At 42.8% G+C, this 21,287-nt stretch overlaps 1 protein-coding gene across 1 annotated transcript in view; it reads right to left on the bottom strand.

Annotated features, from left to right (window-relative positions):
- Positions 1-257: 257 nt before the first annotated feature.
- LRP11 (LDL receptor related protein 11) overlaps positions 258-21,287 on the bottom strand; it is a 40,707-nt gene continuing 19,677 nt past the window's right edge. Inside the window, exons 4-7 of the mRNA XM_050787156.1 lie at positions 19,570-19,695; positions 18,304-18,516; positions 7,747-7,842; positions 258-2,181 (exon numbers count right to left, since the gene is read on the bottom strand). Of these exons, the coding sequence (XP_050643113.1) occupies positions 2,027-2,181; positions 7,747-7,842; positions 18,304-18,516; positions 19,570-19,695 (590 nt within the window). The 3' untranslated portion in view covers positions 258-2,026. The remainder of the gene's footprint in view (positions 2,182-7,746; positions 7,843-18,303; positions 18,517-19,569; positions 19,696-21,287) is intronic.

Here is a 21,287-nt window from a genome sequence, read left to right as displayed (position 1 = left end):
AGAACTCCTTCAATCAGATAATCTACAGGTAAGATCACTTTTAAAAGTCACATTCAGTCTACCTGGTAATATAAATATTTTGTAGACCTTGATTCTCCTTCCCTCGAGTATGCTTTATGTGGCTGTGGGCAAGTCACTTTCTGTAATACTCAATTTCCCCTGTTGTAAAATAGGATTGGTATGATTGAATCCAAATAATGCAGTAACAGCTCAGTCAGTAATAGCAACTTATGATTATATTAAAAGGAAAAAAAGACTTAATAATAAAATACAATTTATTAAAGGAATCATGTTTACATAGATACAGAACATCTTTTCTCAGATGTTTCAACACCATAGCAACACAAAATTAATTTCTTCAGGTATAAAAGATGTGCTGAAAGCTGCATGCCTCATCAGTTTTTATTTTATTGGTTATGGCTATAGGTGACATCTTTCCATACAAAAACAAACTGCACAGCATCACATATAGAGTACAGACATCTTAAGTTCATTCACAAAGTTAATTTTTCTAAACTGCCCTTGCAAAATTTAAATCTTTGCTCAATTCTAAACATTCAACAAAACTAGCTTCCCAAGAAACAAAAATGATACCCAATTTCTTTGCTTTTCTAGAATTAACTTTCCATTTGTTCATGTATTTTGATATGTTATATTCCCCACCCAAATTAAACCCTTTGTTAAAAGAACAACGTACTTCAGGGTCAGTCTAAAAATAAAGTGTACTAGATTCTGGAGTGTTTTTCAAATATTTTTAAATATTTGCCACTTATGGTTAAAAAATATGTAAATAAGAATATCATGTGAGTGTAGATAGTATACTATATGTATAGTATACCATACTATACATTCCTCTCAGAATCATTTCTAGAATGTGTATAATCCCGGCGTTAAGTGATGGTGGGAATAATTTGCCTTTAAAAGCCTACAAATTAAAAGGGGAAAGATGCTAAGCTAGATGCTGGTTTTCTATAAAGATGAATTTCTGAAAAACTGTTTTATGCCCTAGAAATACATAAGCCTGGCATCAGCTGATGGCACATTCTAACGTTTTATAACATTAAAAAAAATCGACTCACTCCACTGGATGAAAGCCATGATGATATTTTTACAAAAGCTGTACCCAGGAATCCACTCAATGTCCTCTCTTCAATTGGCATTTTTCTCTTTCATCAACAAAGGCTATATGTATATAAATGAGTTGCTGTGATCTCACCATGGAGCAGTGTTGACTTGATGTAGCGAAGTATTAAACGTTCTCCTTGCTCTCTTTGCCCTCAACTAAGTTTCTGTTCATTTTTGGCATGCCAGATTCTCTGCTTTCATCTTGATTTCCTATCTCACTGCATGACCATCTTAGAGCTTTTCTAATTCAAAGTCTGGGTTTTTTTCTCCCAAAGGTCAGTCTAAGGAGGCAGCCACCTATATGACATGATGTCAGAGGACTGGGAAGGACCCACACTCATCTTCCTGAGGCTCACTGACCTGTACATAAGGTTTATAATTTAGGTATACCCACCATAAGTAACATCTGATTGAAGGCATGAACTCACTTGAGATCCACTCTCAGAAACAGGTTTAGAGGGGAAAAGAAAAAGAACATTGAGAGCTTCAAAGAGGAAGAAAAGGGCCACAGAACAAGAGGAAGCTGGGCCTATAGCAGTCCAGCATGGTAAGGGGCCAACAGTTGGCTTCTAAAAAGTAAGGGGTTAACACAGTCATCCTAATACCACCTCCTGAAATACTGAATTTTCTCTCAGCTAAGTACAAATTTCTATTTTCAGGGACAGCTTACATAAATCAGAATTATATTTTTAGAAATCTTTAATCATGAATTCCTCTCTAAATTGCAAAATATGTTACAACTTCCTAAGGAACTTTTTTTTACAATAAAGACAAAGATTTGGGATTTGCAGAATCTTTTGGCCCAATTAAAAACGAAAGAAGCTGTAAATATCCAGAACTTAATAGATGTATAAATTATAAACAAAACATGTCCTTGCCCCAAGCTATTTAAATTACATTCTTATAGATACATCCCATTTATGAGGTAGTCCGATTCCTCAGATGTAATGGGACGAGCTTTTTTCAGTTTCTGTTTCACCAGTCGTAGTCGGCACGCAACCATGAGAAGCAGCAGGGCAGTGATAGCCAAACCCAGCGCCAGAGGTAGCACCGCACCTTGAGGAGGTTAGACATGAAGAGGGCAAGCCAGTGATTAGTCACAGTGACAGCTACTGGTCACTATATTATAAGCACTTTTCATGCACTATTTTATTTTCATCCAAACAAATTGGTATTAGCATTACCACTGTTTTGCAGGTTAACTAAAGTGTACCGAGGTTCCATAATTTGCTTATTTGCCTAGGAGGCTGTAAGTTACAGGTTCAGGTCCCAAACCTAGACTTTTTTTTTTTTTTTTTTTTTTTTTTTGAGACGAAGTCTTGCTCTGCTGCTCAGGCTGGAGTGAAGTGGCTCAATCTCAGCTCACTGCAACCTCCGCCTCCTAGGTTCAAGTGATTCTCCTGCCTCAGCCTCCCAAGTAGCTGGGATTACAGGTATCTGCCACTCTACCCAGCTAATTTTTGTATTTTTAGTAGAGATGGGGTTTCACCATCTTGGCCAGGCTGGTCTCGAACTCCTCACCTCATGATCCACCAGCCTTGGCCTCCCAAAGTGCTAGGAGTACAGGTGTGAGCACCGCGCCTGGCCAACACAGAGCTCTTTAAAACCAAATTCTGTACCAGCTTCCTACAAAATTTGTATGGCATCAATGGGTACACATATTACCATCACTCTTACATCCAACTGAAATAGGCATTCTCATCACGACTTTTTTTTTGTGTAGTCATCGACTATATTTATGGATTCATACATGATCATTCTTCAACTAAATATGAACTAACTCCTGATTTCTTGTTCTGGTTAGGGCTTAAGAAATTTATTTCCTTTCTAAATCCAGGGAACCGACTGAGTCAGTAGAACCTTTGTTGAAAACTAACTTCCAAATATGCTGGTGTGATTTTGGACGTTAAAGGAAAACATCTGTTTAGTTTTTCCTGTGAGGCAGATCCTTGACACCAGACTAGAAGTAGCAAGGCTTCCAGGAGTCTGGAAGGACAGGGTGTGCCAAGATCAGTCTTTTTTATCTAGCTTAGCAGGCTCTATTTTTAACCTGATCTACTCTGTGGCCAGGCCAGGTCTGGAGATGACATGGTGGAACTGTTTTTAGCTGTAGGGATCTTGCCGACTGGCGGAACTAGAGGAGAAACATCTCCCTTGTGTAGCTCATTCTATAACATTTGCTCTCATTTATTCATTCATTCTGCATTCATTAAAAGCCTTCTTCCATGTGCCAGACACTGAGCTAAATGCTGGTAATCCTTTTATTTGTAAATAAATACCACCCCCCACAAGATAAGCTAATGCCAAGAATACCAGCTTTATAGCTTAAATCATTGATTTCTCACAACCACCACATAAATTGGTGCCATTATCATCCCCATTTTACAAATGAGGGAGGTAAGGTATCAAGAATGAAGTGAGGGTCAGGCACGGTGGCTCAGGCCTGTGATACCAGCACTTTGGAAGGCAAAGGTGGGCAAATTGCTTGATCCCAGGAGTTCGAGATCAGCCTGGGAAACGTGGCGAGACCTCGTCTCTACAAAAAATTATTAGCCAGTTGTGGCATGCACCTGCAGTCCCAGCTACTCGAGAGGCTGAAGGAGGACAATCACCTGAGCCCAGAAAGTTGAGGCTGTTATGAGTCATGATCAGGCTACTGCACTCCAGCCTGGGTGACAGAGTGAGAGCCTATCTCAAAAAAAAAAAAAAAAAAAGAGAAGTGAAGCTGGGCACAGTGGCTCACGTCTATAATCCCAATGCTTTGGGAGGCTAAAGCAGGAGGATCACTTGAGTCTGGGAGGTAGAGGCTTCAGTGAGCTCTTAAATTACACTCCAGCCTGGGTGACAGAGTAAGATCCTGTCTTTAAAAAAAAAAAAAAAAGAGAAAGACTGAAGTGACTTAGGTCTAAGATTGTTAAGTGGTAGAGCTAATAAATAACCCCAGACAGGACAGCCCCAGAGCCTGTGGTTCTAACCACTATGGTACTCTACTTCTGCAAAATGTAAATGAGACAGTTTTTGAACGACTAAGTCTGGGTAGACAGACATTTAAATGGGAAAAAATGCAACAAAATGTTATAGTTACTATGATAAAATTATGTATGAAGCATAGATGTATTAATAAAAATCGGTGGTTCATCTATCTGGTCTGTAGGATTTTTGCTTGAGTGATTTTGATGTATGATAGAGACTGTTGGGTGGTTGAAGGAGATAAGTTTATTTTTTGACATTTTCAGATTGAGATGCCTACAGGCGATCAGGTGGAATTTTCTCTTAGGCTTTTGGATTATCTGGGCCTAAATATGTGGGAGCCTTTCTGCATAAAGCTGGTAGCTGCAGTCACGACAGTGGGTGGGACAGCCAGAGAGAAAGGAAGAAAGGTGAGCCAGGAACAAGGTCCTGGGAAACACCAGCATTTAGAGGGCAGACAAAAGAAGAGGACCAAAAAGAACAGAAAAAGACCAGTCAGAGAAACAGGACGACGACCACTGTAGTGGGGAGTGGGCTTTTGGAAGCTGAGGAAAGAGACTAGTCCAAGAAGAAAGTCCTCAGCTGAATCAAATGCAAAGGAGAGGTCAAGTGAGGGAAAGCCTGGAGAGCCCACTGGATTTGGCAATTAGTAATTCATTTATGGGAGGACAGAAGAGGGAGGATGTTACTTTGTTTCTTTACATATTAAGAAATCTGAAGGTGATCCCAGTCAGGGGAATGAGCCAGTAGAGAAACAGATGAAAAACGTGGGAGAGCTAGGAGATGATGAGCAATGCACCTGAGGAAATCAGGGGCTATATCCAGATCAGGGAGAGAGACCTTGGAAAGAGGGGACCCCTCTTCCTTTAGTACTGGAGGAGAGGAAGAGGGGCAAATGCAACCAAATGAGTTTTTACATTTGGGGGGCAGGTAGCTGAGGAAGTTCACTCCAGACAGTCTTGATTTACTGGGCTTAAATCTGGTCCCAGGTATAGGTGGCAGCCTCTTGAAGACAAAAGGACCTGGAGCTGATGACACACTCACGGCACTTCAACTCTGGTGTATTTTTAGAATCCCAGGTAAAACTCCTGAACAAGATTCTTAAGAACAGTTTGAAAGTGTCTGGGTGCCGGAGGAGGGGATGGGAAAGCTGCTTTAGAGACTGTTAGGAATCAAACGAAGTTCTGGAAGAGGCCAGCATTCCTCCAGAGAATTGTGAGACACAAATCGGCGATAAACCTATGGACTGGCATTGGATTCTACAGCTGTCTCATTCCACACACAGCAGCCCTGGAGGTGTCAAGATGGCTGCCTGGTCTCTCCATGTCAGCAGTTTGGGGCCTCAGTAGCTACTACTGCCTCCTAGTCTCCACCTGATGAAAGAAGTTCTGACAAGGCTAAGTGGCCCCAAGGTGTCATTCTCCCTCCACCTTCCTATAAGGTGCATATGTTACAAAGGAACGGGACAAAAAAAGACTTTGGTCAATACCCACAAAAACCCCAGGAACCCCAAATCATTTCTCACCAATTGGACTGCAACACCCAGCCCCAGTCCAGGGGACTTGCTTAAAGATGAGCACAAGTATTTAGGCTAAAGGGTTAGGAAGCTGTGGTTGAAGAGGCCAATCCCAATGCCGGGGGGCTCAGGTTTAGCTATGGTAACAATGAAACAGACAAGATCTGGGAAAATGTTCTATTTGCTAAGTCAGATATGAGGCTGCTGAACTGTCTGATCTGATTCCTGTTTAATGCTTTTATGACAAGGAAAATGGAATCTCCCAAAAGTACTTGCCAGAATATTGAAAACTATTCTTGACTTGTAATATTTAGTTGGCTTAGTTTGGATAATTTGAGATTTACAACTTTCTAGCTCCTTCTAAAACACACCATGACGGTATTCTCAGTAACCAGCTAGGGTGATGAATTATGTATTCCGTTCATATGAATGGGGGTGACATTTAAAATATGTAACAGGCCGGGCATGGTGGTTCACACCTGTAATCCCAGCACTGTGGGAGGCTGAGGCAGGTGGATCACTTGAGGTCAGGAGTTTTGAGACCCGCCTAGCCAACATGGCGAAACCCCATCTCTACTAAAAATACAAAAATTAGCTGGGTGTGGTAGCATGCGCCTGTAATCCCAGCTACTATGGAGGCTGAGGCAGGGGAATCGTTTGAACCTGGGAAGCAGAGGCTGCAGTGAGCTGAGATCGTGCCACTGCGCTCCAGGTTGTATATATTTTTAACAACAAAATTAAAAAATATATATATGTAACAACCAGAATAGGCAACAGCCAACTACAGCTGAGACTCTCTGGATACATATGGGTGGGGAGGCAAGAGGGGGGCTGGTTTTCCTTTTCCCTTGATAGGGCACAGGGCCACTTTTATTCAAATATCTTGGGACAGGCTAAGTCTAGGAGGCCAGCAGACCAAGGGGGTCACCCACATACTTGACATCTGGATTATTCTTAGCTATCTTTTGTTTAAACATTATATTTTAATATTGTCCTGATATTATAAATAGGGTAAAAATAAAGTTTTCTCAATGTTTATAACTTAAGTTTGTATTTTATTCTCCTAAAGCTTCTTTTACCAGTCTGTGGGATTTAAGACTAAAGCCTGCCTTTCTACAGGATGGTGTCCAAAGTCTTTTCTTGCTAGTTAAAATCAACCAAAATTAATGACATTATTGTATTCTCCTTCCACTTAGTAAATATTCTACTTCCTATACCTTCCCTCATTCCTATTGTCTTCTGTCTTTGTCACTAGGGCACTTGGAAAGAGAACTAGGTACTCTAAGACCTTTACTCTTCTTTCATCGTAAATAACTCTGTAATAACTGCCATCATTTCTATATTTGGCTCATCATATGAGCCACACAGTGCATTAAATGCTTTAGATTAATTATCCCATATATTCTTCTTAGCAACCCTGTGAGGCAGGTATTGTCACTATCCTCACCTTAAGAATGAGAAAACTTGAGATCCAGGGAGATAAGACAGCCTGCTCAAGGTCACACAGTTTAGTGGGTAAGCGAGATTTTTTTTTTTTTTTTTTTCTGAGACGGCCTTACTCTGTCACCCAGGCTGGAGTGCAGTGGCATAATCTTATCTCACTGCAGCCTCGACCTCCCAGGCTCAAGTGATCCTCCCACCTCAGCCTCCCTGGGACTACAGGCGAGTGTCACCACACTTGGCTAATTTTTGTACTTTTTTGTAGAGACGGGATTTTGCCATATTGCCCAGGCTGGTCTTGAACTCCTGAGCTCAAACGATCCTCCTGCCTTGGCCTCCCAAAGTGCTGGGATTACAGGCATGAGCGACTGTGCCTAGCTTTGAGCAAGGATTTGAATTGTGGCATCTGACTCTAAAGCTTGTGATCTCCCACCATGCCACAAGTATGACATTTTCCACAGGTGTCACACCTGGAAGGGTGTATAGAAAAGGCAGCTGAAGTCCAAAGATGGTAGGTTACTATCAGGAGCCCAAAGATGCAGTGCAATACAAGCAACAAGGAGCCAGTTCTTCCGGTCCACTGATGGACTGCTCCTGTCAGGAGCTCTCATGGCTTCAGGGAATATCCTCAGCCAGAGGGCATGCAGTTCTGAGAAGACTACAGTCTGCAAAGGGTTTCCAAGGTGGACATTTACCTGTTTCTGGGGCTGGGTGTTCCCCGCCTCCTCCATCGCCCTTTGACTCAAAAATGTAATTTTCCTCTTTTCTGTCCTTCCTTGAGGAACTACTATCTGCAGAAAAGAAAGAATATATATTGAAGGTGTACGCATCAGAAACTTCAGGAAACACATGTGAAAACACAGCCTTTTTTTTTTTTTTTAAGGTGGCCTTAGAGAAGATTTGTTTATTTCTCTACTAAACAAAGGCCTATGTTGATAGTTAAGCAGCAAATAACTAAGGTGACCCACTGAATAAAGCAGAGTATGCAGCTAATACGAAACCACTGACAGAGAGAGCGGAAGACACACCCTGCACCAGAACTACCACCACGCTTCTTGGAGAAGGGAGATCTCAGGCTAGAAGAGTCACAAGGAGTCTCTGGATATCATGCCGTGAAAAGCAGAAACCAGAAAGGTTTTTCTTTGAAGAACAAACAATGGTATATATAAGGCATTTAGACATGCTCTTTCTCTTTCTCACCACAACTCTGGATAGCAGGTATAAATAGCTCAATTTTTTTCTGGTTATGCTCAGGATCAGGTTCCTACCCAGGTTCACACAGGGCTGGGATGCAAACTGGTTTCTTGGTAGAAACTAGTACTTCTAATTTAATGATGTATTACTTAACTACTGCGTTATAATACTGAGGGGGAAATTATTATTATTTTACTTATTTTTTTTTTTCAGACAGAGTCTCTCTCTGTTGCCCAGGTTGGAGTGCAGTGGCATGATCTTGGCTGACTGCAACGTCCACCTCCTGGGTTCATGCAATTCTCCTGCCTCAGCCTCCTGAGTAGCTGGGATTACAGGTGCGCACCACGCCTGGTTAATTTCTGTATTTTTAGTAGAGATGGGGTTTCACCATGTTGGCCAGGCTGGTCTTGAGCTCCTGACCTCAAGTGATCCACCTGCCTTCGCCTCCCAAAGTGCTAGGATTACAGGCGTGAGCCACCACACCCGGCCTATTTACTTTTGAGACAAGGTCTCTGTTGTCCAGGCCTACATGCAATGGCACGATCATGGCTCACTGCAGCCTTGACCTCCTGGGCTCAAGCGATTCTCCCAAGTAGCTGGGACCACAGATACATGCCACCATGCCTGGCTAATTTTTGTATTCTTAGTAGAGATGGGGTTTTGCCATGTTCTCTAGGTGGGCTCAAGTGATCTGCTCACCTCAGCCTGCCAAAGTGCTGCGATGACAGGTGTGAGCCACCACGCCCAGCCTCAAGTGGGATTTTTGAATATTACAATGCTTAATGGCAATGAATTAGAAATAATCTAATGACAAATTTTATTGAGAAACAAAAAAATTTTTAAAGCTTCTTTACTCTTATGGCATCAACATAAATGTTCCCAATTCCTGCAACTGAAATAAGACTATTTAAAGTTCATATATAAAATTCTTTGGTAACTTGCATTTTGCAAATTTACTAAGTCACAAAGTTGTAGTGTGCAGTGGCACCAGGTGCAGTGGCTCACGCCTATAATCCTGGCACTTTGGGGACAGTCTACTGTGTCTTGTTACTCTAGAAAGATCCATGTATGTTGGTCCTACATACAGCCAATAATTTGGGCTTTCTCCATAAACTCTGAGCTCAGACAGGAGAGAGATGAGGAAAACACAGCCATTGCTCATAGGCTGCAGGATCAGATTTCCCTGCAAATAAGAGTTCTGTTACTGTCCAACTCACTGCAATAGCCAGGACAGTGGTCACCAAGGGCCTCTCCAGCTACCTGGATTCTCTCATACCATACCTGATCCCAGGTCAGGTAGTTCTATAAGACATTATTATATAAGGGCCGCATGCAGTGTCCCATGCCTAGCCAACATGGCAAAACCCCATCTCTACTAAAAATACAAAACAATTAGCCAGGCATCGGGGTGCATGCCTGTAATCCCAGCTACTTGGGAAGCTGAGGCAGGAGAATCACTTGAACTTGAGAGGCAGAAGTTGCAGTGAGCCAAGATCGTGCCACCGCACTCCCATCTGGGCAACAGAGTGAGACTCCTTTTCAAAAAAAAGAAAAGCAAAAAGATTTTATTATATATGATTCTGGCCTAGGAAGTTATACTACGAGTATTGCAAACAGCTGCTGACACTGGAAAACACTATTTAATACAGAAAAATAAGACCATGAAGCTTATTTATTTTATTATACTTTTACTGCTAGTAGACAGAGTGCAATTTTTTTGGCCAGTAATTTTTTACACTTTTTCTCAAGGTGAGGTAGTTAAAAGGTACATATTTAACCACTGCTTTTATGGTGCAAATCTCATGGTGTTGATATCCATATTGAAAATACGAGTATTTTTTTTTCCTTTTCAGACAGGGTCTCCCTTTGTTGCCCAGGCTGGAGTGAAGTGGTGTAATCTCAGCTCACTGCAGCCTCGACTTCCCAGGCTCAAGTGATCCTCCTACTTCAGCCTCCCAAGTAACTGGGACTACAGGTAAGCATCACCACACCTGAGTAATTTTTCTATTTTTTTGTAGAGACGGGGTTTTGCCATGTTGCCCAGGCTGGTCTTGAACTGCTGAGCTCAAGCGATCCTCTCGCCTTGGCCTCCCAAAGTGCTGGAATTACAGGTGTGAGCACCTGACCTAAAAATATGAATATTTTCAATAATATTTTGAAGGTTCAATGTAAGCCTTGTTTAGATTACTGCAGACACTCAACTTCAGTGAATGTTTCTGAGTTTTTGCTTGGTAGAGATATAGAAAACATTACTGTTTTAAAGTTAATAATGCCTGATTTTTTCAAATGCCAGTTGTTCGTGGATCTCCAAAAGAAACACAAGATTTGTTCTGTAGAAATATAAATCACTGATATGCAAAACAGTCCATCCAGCAGCCGCACACACAAAACTAGCAGCCCTGAAACAGCTTGGAAATGAAACTGCTAAATTACCTAAAAACCACTTGTGGCACTTCTCCCTTCATCCTTTCCTTCCTCCCCATGCCATAATGCCGGGTTAGCTTGCAAAGTGACTTCTATGCATTCTGCTTTATCTCTCTCTCCAATAATAAACTTGGAAGTGGTAAGATCACATGGTTGGAAACTCAAGTCCTACTTTTTAAAAATAATGAGCCAGGGTCTGGGCATGGTGGCTCATGCCTGTAATCCCAGTGCTTTAGGAGGCCAGGCGGGTGGATCACTTGAGGTCAGGAGTTCGAGACCAACCTGACCAACACGGTGAAACCCCATCTCTACTAAAAATACAAAAATTAGCTGGGCATGGTGGCACACGCTTGTGATCTCAGCTACTTGGGAGGCTGAGGCAAGTGAATCGCTTGAACTTGGGAGGTGGAGGTTGCAGTTAGCCTAGACAGTACCATTGCACTCCAGCCTGGGTGACAGAATGAGACTCCATCTCAAAAAAATAAATAAATAAATAAATAAAAATAAAAATAAAAATGAGTCAGGAATAAAAACAAAGCGCCAAAATTCACTAACTCTCGATTTTTTTCAGAGGATTAACTGGCTTGTCTTTCACCCAACAAAAAAACATAAAATAACTGCATTTACAGTGTTCACCCCACTCTGTTTCTTCTCAATGAAGATGAGAGCTTGCTCATCTTAATTCTTAAAGGAACTCGGTACTGGAAACACCACTGCACTATTTCTATTTTTTTTTTTTTTTTTTTTGAGACGGAGTCTCACTCTGTCACCCAGGCTGGAGTACAGTGGCACAATCTTGGCTCACTGCAAACTCCGCCTCTTGGGTTCACACCATTCTCCTGCCTCAGCCTCTGGAGTAGCTGGGACTACAGGCATCTGCCACCACACTCGGCTAATTTTTTTCTATTTTTTAGTAGAGACAGGGTTTCACCGTGTTAGCCACGATGGTCTTGATCTCCTGACCTCGTGATCCGCCCGTCTTGGCCTCCCAAAGTGCTGGGATTATAGGCGTGAGACACCGTGCCCAACTCACTATTTCTAATATTTATTTGAATTAACTGCCTTATACACTTGGTGCTCTCTTACCCTGGTTTCCTAGTGAATACCACTGGACTTGAATGTTCTAGCAAAAATTCATATCGCATTAACATTTACTGAGAGACATAAATTATATTTACATATAATATCTCATGCATTCTTTGTAGTCATATTATGAGAGATTATTATCCTTTTTTTTTTTTTTTTTGAGATGGAATTTTGCTCTTGTTGCCCAGGCTGGAGTGCAATGGCGCGATCTGGGCTCACTGAAATCTCCGCCCCCTGGGTTCAAGCGATTCTCCTGCCCCAGCCTCCTGAGAAGCTGGGATTACAGGCATGCACCACCACACCTGGCTAATTTTTGTATTATTAGTAGAGATGGGGTTTCTCCATGTTGGTCAGGCTGGTCTCAAACTCCCTACCTCAGGTGATCCACCTGCCTTGGCCTCCCAAAGTGCTGGAATTACAGGCGTGAGCCACCACGCCCAGCTGAGATTATTATTCTCTTACAGGTAAGGAAATGAAGTTTAGAGAAACTGATTACCTACTAGCTAGTAATTGGTGGTGCGAATTAGAACCCAGGACTGACCCAAAGCAGGAGTTTTCCATTGAACCATACTGCTCTCAAGGTCACAGCTAGCAAATATGAGTTTTTTACTCCAAGAACCAAGTTGATACTATATTTATTTACTCATACTCAGGCAAAATCACACACTTTTCAATTATTTTTAGGAAAGTCTTGGACAAAGCTTTATTAAGGATGCAGTAGAGAAACTGGCTAACTGTACTTGCAAAAGGGACCTAACCTCGAGGTGGGTTCATTTAAAAAACTATGCAAGTTCTTTCTGAATCTTCAGTTGTCAAAATTAAAGAGCTCTTTATTTTATTTATTTATTTTTTTGAGACGGAATCTTGCTCTGTCGCCTGGGCTGGAGGGCAGTGGCCGGATCTCAGCTCACTGCAAGCTCCGCCTCCCAGGTTTACGCTATTCTCCTGCCTCAGCCTCCCGTGTAGCTGGGACTACAGGCGCCCACCACCTCGCCCAGCTAGTTTTTTGTATTTTTTTTAGTAGAGACGGGGTTTCACCATGTTAGCCAGGATGGTCTCGATCTCCTGACCTCGTGATCCGCCCGTCTTGGCCTCTCAAAGTGCTGGGATTACAGGCTTGAGCCACTGCGCCCGGCCAAGAGCTCTTTATTTTTAAATTTTTTTTTCTTTCTTTTTTTTTTTTAAAAGAACATTTTCTTAAATGCCCTTATTCCCTGGGGAGAGGAAGATGGTGGTGTAGGTAGTGGGAGGATCAGGTATCAGTCAGCAGGCAGTGTGCACCGGAGACTTCAGAAGGCGCAGTTGCCATGGACTCTGGGATTACCCACGGACCTTGCCCTGCCTTCTGGGTATTTGAAATGTGAATTTCTGCGCTTTACATTCCATGAAGGAATTCACTATGATTTCCCAGACTGCCTGATTCATTTTTCCTAAATTTCAGCATAAGGAACGCCATAGAGAAATGCTTCACTTTCACACATCCAATCACAGGCTCTAGCCAGTGTGGCGAATCAGAACAAAACAAAACAATGACATCACTTGCTTCTGGAAATAGTTACTTTTGGTAATGATCCTTCTGGAAGAGTTAATGTCTTAGGAAACGATTTTTCCTCTCTTCTGAATGTATTATGTTTACTATGCATGGCAACACATTTACAGAGAGAGTTGGCAGCTGGATGGAAGCTGTTTCCATTTGATTTCCAGCTGCCACAGAGCATGCAGGATGATCCAGAAGAAATACTTTAACATGCCCACGAACTCTCAAGTTTCAAAAAATCAGATTCCACGTGAATGCGGATATAGCACCACTTTTCTAGCCCTTTGTAGGGCTGGAAACCAGATGTGTTTCCTTGGGGTAGCTTGCATACAAGAGGATGGAATTGTTAATGAATGACTTGGACTACACAGAGAACAGGCCCTAAGGCTGTGACCATGGCTAACAATCCAGCCATTGTGCCTTTACATGCTGAGCAAACACAGGCCACACTGGAGCTCTGTGCTCCTCCTGCCCGGGGGCTCAGAGTGTACTGAGCATGCATTCTCTGGTGTAACCGAATGTCTGCACAAACCTTCATTTTATCCTCAGTAACCTGTGTGGAATAAATCCCCCAAAGTGGGATAATTGGGTCAAAGCACACATAGTTTTGTTTTAGAGATGAGGTCTTACTCTGTCACCTAGGCTGGAGTGCAGTGGTGCGATTACAGCTCACTGCAGCCTCGACCTCCCAGGCTCAAGTGATTCTCCCACCTCAGCCTTCCAAGTAGCTGGGATTACAGGTAAACACGACCAGCTAATTTCTAGTTTTTGTAGAGACGGGGTTTTGCCATGTTGCCAGGCTGGTCTAGAACTCCTGGCCTCAAGTGATCCACCTGCCTTGGCCTTCCAAAGTGCTGGGATTATACGTGTGAGCCGCTGCGCCTGACCATATACATAGTTTTAAGACTTCAGAAACTGGCCTCTGGAAGGACATACTAACTGCCTTGCTACCAGCAGTGTGAGAGTTGTTTCTCTCTACTCTTAGAAACATTAATTATTATAATTCTTCATCATTGTCAATGTCATAGGTGAAAAACTACATCTCACTACTTTGCATGCTACACTGTTAGTATTAATTTTAGCATCTTGTTAATAAGTCTTCCATGAGCTAAGTATTTTTTTTTTTTTTTTTTTTGAGACAGAGTCTCACTCTGTCACCTGGGCTGGAGTGCGGTGGTACAATCTTGGATCACTGCAACCTCCGCCTCCTGGGTTCAAGCAATTCTCCTGCCTTAGCCTCCCGAGTAGCTGGGATTACAGGTGCCTGCCACTATGCCCAGGTAATTTTTCGTATTTTTAGTAGAGATGGGGTTTCACCATGTTGGCCAGGCTGGTCTCGAACTCCTGACCGCATGATTCGCCTGCCTCGGCCTCCCAAAGTGCTGGGATTATAGGCGTGAGCCACGGCGCCCAGCCGAGCTAAGTCTTATTTGTCCTCACCACATGTCTGTGCAGGAAGGAGGCAGCAGTGAATTTAACTCATCCATATTTATTATACTAGCTGATGGTCCTCCAGGCATGTGCCATGAACAATAATGCACTTTTTTTTTTAGACGGAGTCGCGCTCTGTCGCCCAGGCTGGAGTACAATGGCGCAATCTCGGCTCACTGCAAGCTCCACCTCCTGGGTTCACACTATTCTCCTGCCTTAGCCTCCGGAGTAGCTGGGACTACAGGTGTCCACCACCACGCCCGGCTAAGTTTTTGTATTTTTAGTAGAGATGGGGTTTCACTGTGTTAGCCAGGATGGTCTCCATCTCCTGACCTCATGATCCGCCCGCCTTGGCCTCCCAAAGTGCTGGGATTACAGGTGTAAGCCACCGCACCTGGCCAATAATGCACTTTTAAATCTACTTATGGGTCTTTAACTTACATGAAATCAGAGGCTGGGGACTCTAGTCTGGTGGTCTTAGGGATAGCAGAGGGGGAGGGCAGGGACAGCTGCTGTCTGAACAGAAACTACAGGATGTGAGGGCTCTCTCTAACATTTTCAAAGTTTTGCTATTTTCTTCCCACTTTCTTCACCGCAGGACTTTCAACAAGTGTGTTTTTGATGAAATAATACATGAAAACGCTCATGAGTAAGAAAAAAGTTTTATAAAAGCATTATCCTGCTTTTGTTAAAAATGGAATAAATATGTATATGTGTATGAATAAAAGTAACCAGAAGAAAATGTAACAAAATTTTAATGGTGAGTTTTGCTAGATGCTTTTAACTTTCTTTGTATTTTTCTGTATTTTCTACAGTAAATCTGTATTATTTTAATAATTTGAAAAAACCCTAATATGTTATAATAACTGGACATCTAATCTCTCTGCATCTGTGAAAGGCCGTTCTTCACATCTTCATAACCAAATCCAAAGGTTGGTTATCAAAAAGCAAAAGGGGAGATCATAAATAGATTGGAAATTGGGTGCTGACTCCCATCAGCCGCAGGTGGCAGCCTGGAGCATTATTTTCTTTTTTTTCCTTCAGCTTTTAAGTTCTGGGGTACATGTGCAGGATGTGCAGGTTTGTTTTTTTTTTTTTTTTTTTTTTGAGACGGAGTCTCACTCTGTCGCCCAGGCTGGAGTGCAGTGGCCGGATCTCAGCTCACTGCAAGCTCCGCCTCCCGGGTTTGCGCCATTCTCCTGCCTCAGCCTCCTGAGTAGCTGGGACTACAGGCGCCCACCACCTCGCCCGGCTATTTTTTTGTATTTTTTTAGTAGAGACGGGGTTTCACTGTGTTAGCCAGGATGGTCTCGATCTCCTGACCTCATGATCCGCCCGTCTCGGCCTCCCAAAGTGCTGGGATTACAGGCTTGAGCCACCGCGCCCGGCCCCAGGATGTGCAGGTTTGTTAAACAGGTAAACATGTGTCTTGGTGGTTTGCTGCACAGATCATCCCATCCCTAGGTATGAAGCCCGGCATCCACTAGTTACTCGTCCTGATGCTGCCCTCACCCCACCTCCCACCCTCTGACAGGCCCCAGTGTGTGTTGTTTCCCTCCATATGTTCATGTGTTCTCATCATTCGGCTTCCACTTCTAAGTGAGGACATGCAGTATTTGGTTTTCTGTTCCTGCGTTAGTTTGCTGAGAATAATGGCTTCTAGCCTGCAGCACTATTTTCAAAAGGATTCTGAGCTAAGTCCACATTCCCCATGGGACAGTGCTGGGATAAATAAGCAACACCTAGCATGGGTAAGGGCTGATGGGGTAAAGTATGAATGTCAGCCTATTTATCATTCCTCAGTGCTGGACAGCACCTTGGAGGACATCTGGTTGAAGTCCCTTATTAACAGATGAGGCAACTGAGGTCTAGAGATATGAAGGGACTTATTCAAGGTTCTAAAGGTAGAGCCAAGACGGGCTTTGGTCTCGACTCTACTTTCAGCTAATTTGTTCATGCGCACGCGGTTCTCTCCACCACAGTGAGATGGTAGGAATTCATCCATCCTGGCCTCTGATAACACAGATCTCTCCATAAACTCTTCACCCCTTTGGCAGTCCCGCCAAAGACGCCTGGTCTCCCCTGACTCTGTTTCTTAGGTTGTGACGCTCTTCTCCATACAAACTGTCTTAAGCAGAGAAAACCCACTAAAACCACATCCAAAGGCTTGCCGATTTTACTGATTTTACCAGTAGGTGGCAGTACCAACAAGGAATGGACCAAAAAAGCAGACACTTGCAATATACTTAACCAAAACTCAGAAAGAAAAGCCCCTTAGAATGCAATGTTTTGCAGACAAATTTTTATGGAGGCACTTAAAATCTACAAGGCACGTAAACAAAGGAGTAGAAGGAAATATAACAAATATTAAAAGCAGTTTTCAAAAGAGGTGGCATTTTAAGTTCACTGTCCTTAAATTATTTTGCATCTTCCATATCTTGTACAATGAACAAAAATTTTTCTTAATAAACCTACTAAAATCATGTCAGGTTATTTCAATACAATTTATGCGGAGTCTGAAAAGACATTACAAAAGCTTTTGGAAATGTGATAATCTCTATTTCTGTCTCATGTCACATAATCATGCAAATAATAAGTGTGAAAAAAATGATGGAATCCTGTAATACTTACTGATTGATTGATTGAGACAAGGTCTCACTATGTTGCCCAGGCTGGTCTCAAACTCTTGACCTCAAGCAATTCTTCTGCCTCAGCCTCCAGAGTAGCTGGGATTATAGGTGAGTCACTTCATCTGGCTAAATTCTGTAATGCTTTAGTCATGCGAATGTATTTTAGGCCAGGTGCAGTGACTCACACCTATAATCCTAGCACTTTGGGAGGCCAGCCGAGGTGGGCAGATCGCTTGAGCCCAGGAGTTCAAGACCAGCCTGCGCGACATGACAAAACCTTGTCTCTATAAAAAATACAAAAATTAGCCAGGCATGATGGTCCCAGCTACTACACCTATAGTCCCAGCTACTCAGGAGGCTGAGGTGGGAGGATCATGTGAGTTTGGGAAGTTGAGGCTGCAGTGAGCTGTGATCGCGTCACTGTACTCCAGCCTGGGCAACAGAGTGAGACCCTGTCTCAAAAATAAAATAAAATAAAATAAATCTTATTAGCCTTACTTTTTTTAGTGATAGATTTAGTTAAATTGGAGGCATAACATTGAATTACTAGCACATGCATCTCTTTCAAGATGACTTTTTTAAATGTTCCCTTGCTTGGGTGAAGAGGATTTACACAAATACATAATGATTATGCTGTTTCATTTCAAAGCAACCTAAAATTTAACACTTTAGGGTATTGGTTTCTGTAAACTAAATGTTAATGTATTTACAAATAAATGTATTGGTATCTCTGGAGTAGGTATATATGTATGAGTGTATTTAGTTAAGTGTCCCTTACTATACATTAGTGCAAATGTCAAGGTTTTTTCCCCCCTTTCTGGCTAACTTCTTAATTTCAACTCTTATTTCAAGATACTTCCTTAACACTCTTCAAACATAAACTTAATTGTGAGCCAAGTTTGACTACAGAAAACAAGGTTCTTCGTTGAGAACCTGCCCTGAATCCTTACCTGGCATCACAGGAATGATTTGACTCTCTGGTCCCCAAAAGGCAGAATGATTCCTCTTCTCTGTGTTTGATAATGCAGGTGGCTTGTTTGGGGCAGTGGCTTTCTGAGACTTTTCCACCAAGGAGTCAACCCCTGCATCTTCACTCGGCCCTGTGGTTCCTGGCAGGGCAGGACTAGCTACCACGTGGGTTACCATCTTGCGGTCCAGGCCCACTGAAGTGTGGAAGAGCTACTGTTAGTTGCTGGATTTCTTTTCTGAGCTTTAATACTAAAAGCACTACATCTGCAGCTCATTTAGAATCACGGATATTTGGATATAACAGCCCACTCATCTAAGACATGTCAGAGGACCATAAAAATCTATTCTCTCTTGTTTTCAAATGGGTAATCTGTTCTTTCTTCTTCCAATAGTCAGCTTTCCAAATGTTACACATAAAGAAATGGACAGGGCCCAGCATGGTGGCTCATGCCTATAATCCTAGCACTTTGGGAGGCAGAGGTAGGAGATCACTTGAGCCCAGGAGTTCGTGACCAGCCTGGGCAACAAGGCAAAACTCCATCTCTACAATAAATTAACAAAAATTAGCTGGGCATGGTGGCACATGCCTGCAGTCCTGGCTACTGGGGAGGCTGAGGTGGGAGAAACGCCTAAGCCTGGGGAGGTCGAGGCTGCAGTGAGCCATGATCGTGCCACTGCACTCCAGCCTGGGTGACAGTGAGAACTGGTGTCAAAAAAAAAAAAAAAAAGAAAAAGAAAGAAAAAGAAATGGACAAATACTAAATGTAAACTTAAGGTTTTGCCACTCTTTGTCCTTCCTCAAATCCATACTTCATTAGACTTTTGTCAGTTTTTCTTCTTTCTTACAGGGCATTTCTATGTGTATGACATTATAAGACTGATTTACAGCTCTGGCTCTGACTTAGCCATACCCTGGTGTATTGTAAATTTTCTTAAAAAAATTATCAAAACAAAACATCAAATCACGTCAGTTTTTAAGAAAGCACATGATATGCAGCATTTTTAGGATAGAAAAATCCTGGAAAATTGAAAAAAATTAAAAACATAAGCAATATTGAAAATTTGACATTTGCGCCTTAGACTGGAGACATACTGAATTCTCATTTAAGGCATAGCTTTTACATGTAAAGTTATAACCAAAATCAAGCAGGGGAAGGACACTGCATTTGCGTTTTATTCTCAGAACACAGACCTCCCAACTCCATCCCTTCCAGCCACTGCCTGGCAATGTGACACAGCCAACTCACGATTCTGGCAGAAGTCTTCATCAGACCCGTCAGGACACTGCTGCACTCCATCGCAGGCGAGCGTGATGTCAATGCAGCAGCCATCGTCACAGAAGAAGTGGTAGCGCGAGCAAGTGTGCAAACATCCTGTTTGTAAACAAATCTCAAGTCACAGGAGGGCAGGAGAAGTTCAGATTCTCAAGATGTGGATGACAAAGGGGAGTCCGTGGGGATGATAAAATCAAGATGGGGATGACAAACGGGAGTCTGTGGGGATGATAAAATGCATTTGGGGGAAGAGACGCAAATAATCAGGCAAACCTAACAGTTTGAGCAACAGGTTCTGAAGAGGCAGGAAGGCTCTTTTTGAGCCTCCCAACTTAATTCTTTGGACGCCTCAGGGGCTCTTGGTCTGAGGGCTGTTCTCCATGCTTGCCTTGCTCAGGAGGTGGCACAGAGAAGCAGCAGCCCAGGTCTCACTCCACCTTTGCTTCCCCGCCTCAGCTGTCTCCCTCTGCATTCATTCCTACACGCCATTGTTGGAACCTCTTCTTCTGGCTGTTGATTGTTCTGCAGGAGGCCACCTAACACCGTCCCACTCAATGGATGGCAGTTGGCTATGTTTTAACAGAGGTACCATTTTATTTATTTATTTATTTACTTACGTACTTACTTAAGATGAGGTCTCACCCTGTTGCCCAGGCTGAAGTTGCAGTGGCGCAATCTTGGCTCACTGCAACCTCCACCTCCCGGGTTCAAGAGATTCTCCTGCCTCAGCTTCTGGAGTAGCTGGGACTACAGACATGCACCGCCACACCTGGTTAATTTTTGTATTTTTTGGTAGAGATGGGGTTTCACCTTGTTGGCCAGGCTGGTCTCGAACTCCTGACCTCAACTGATCCACCTGCCTCGGTCTCCCAAAGTGCTGGGACTACAGGTGTGAGCCACCGTCCCTGGCCCAGAGGTACTATTTTACATATGCTATGTCTTACATTCTTGTTTCCTAAGTAATACTTTTCATTGAGATTAACTTTTTACTATTGAATCCTATTTGTTGATTATCATAACATCCCTGATACTGTAGAGAATAAACAAAATATTTAGTTAAGGGCTGGCATGAATTTAGTTTCATGAAATAATGACATTGGCTGGGCGTGGTGGCTCACACCTGTAATCCCAGCACTTTGGGAAGCTAAGGCGGGCGGATCATGAGGTCAGGAGATCGAGACCATCCTGGCTAACACAGTGAAACTCCATCTCTACTAAAAATACAAAAAATTAGCCAGGCGAGGTGGCATGCACCTGTAGTCCCAGCTACTCGGGAGGCTGAGGCAGAAGGATCACTTGAGTCCAGGAGGCAGAGGTTGCAGTGAGCCAAGATTGCGCCACTGCACTTCAGCTCGGGTGACAGAAGACTCTGTCTCAAAAAAAAAAAAAAAAAAAAAAAAAGAAAAAAAGACATTTTCTCCCTTCTGGAGTTCTTAGGAGCTTTTAATTTGCAGTGCAATTTATAGGAGTTACAAATATTTTCCTGAAATGCATTTTCCCTCTCCCTTGATTAAGCCAACTTTATGACTTAGCTAGATGAGAACCAGGTGACTATCTGGTACTGGCAACATGGACTAAGGCATAAGGCTAGAAGCAGGTCATAGGCGCTCCACAGTTTTACAGGGACAGAATGGACTAGACAATTCTCTCAGGAACATGGGGGAGTGGCAGATTACATGACATTCCTTCAA

This window comes from Macaca thibetana, chromosome 4 (assembly GCF_024542745.1).
Source record: "Macaca thibetana thibetana isolate TM-01 chromosome 4, ASM2454274v1, whole genome shotgun sequence".
Taxonomy (NCBI): Eukaryota; Metazoa; Chordata; class Mammalia; order Primates; family Cercopithecidae; genus Macaca; species Macaca thibetana.
The sequence above is the reverse complement of the archived record's forward strand: the minus strand, read 5'-3'. Positions and strand labels throughout refer to the sequence as shown.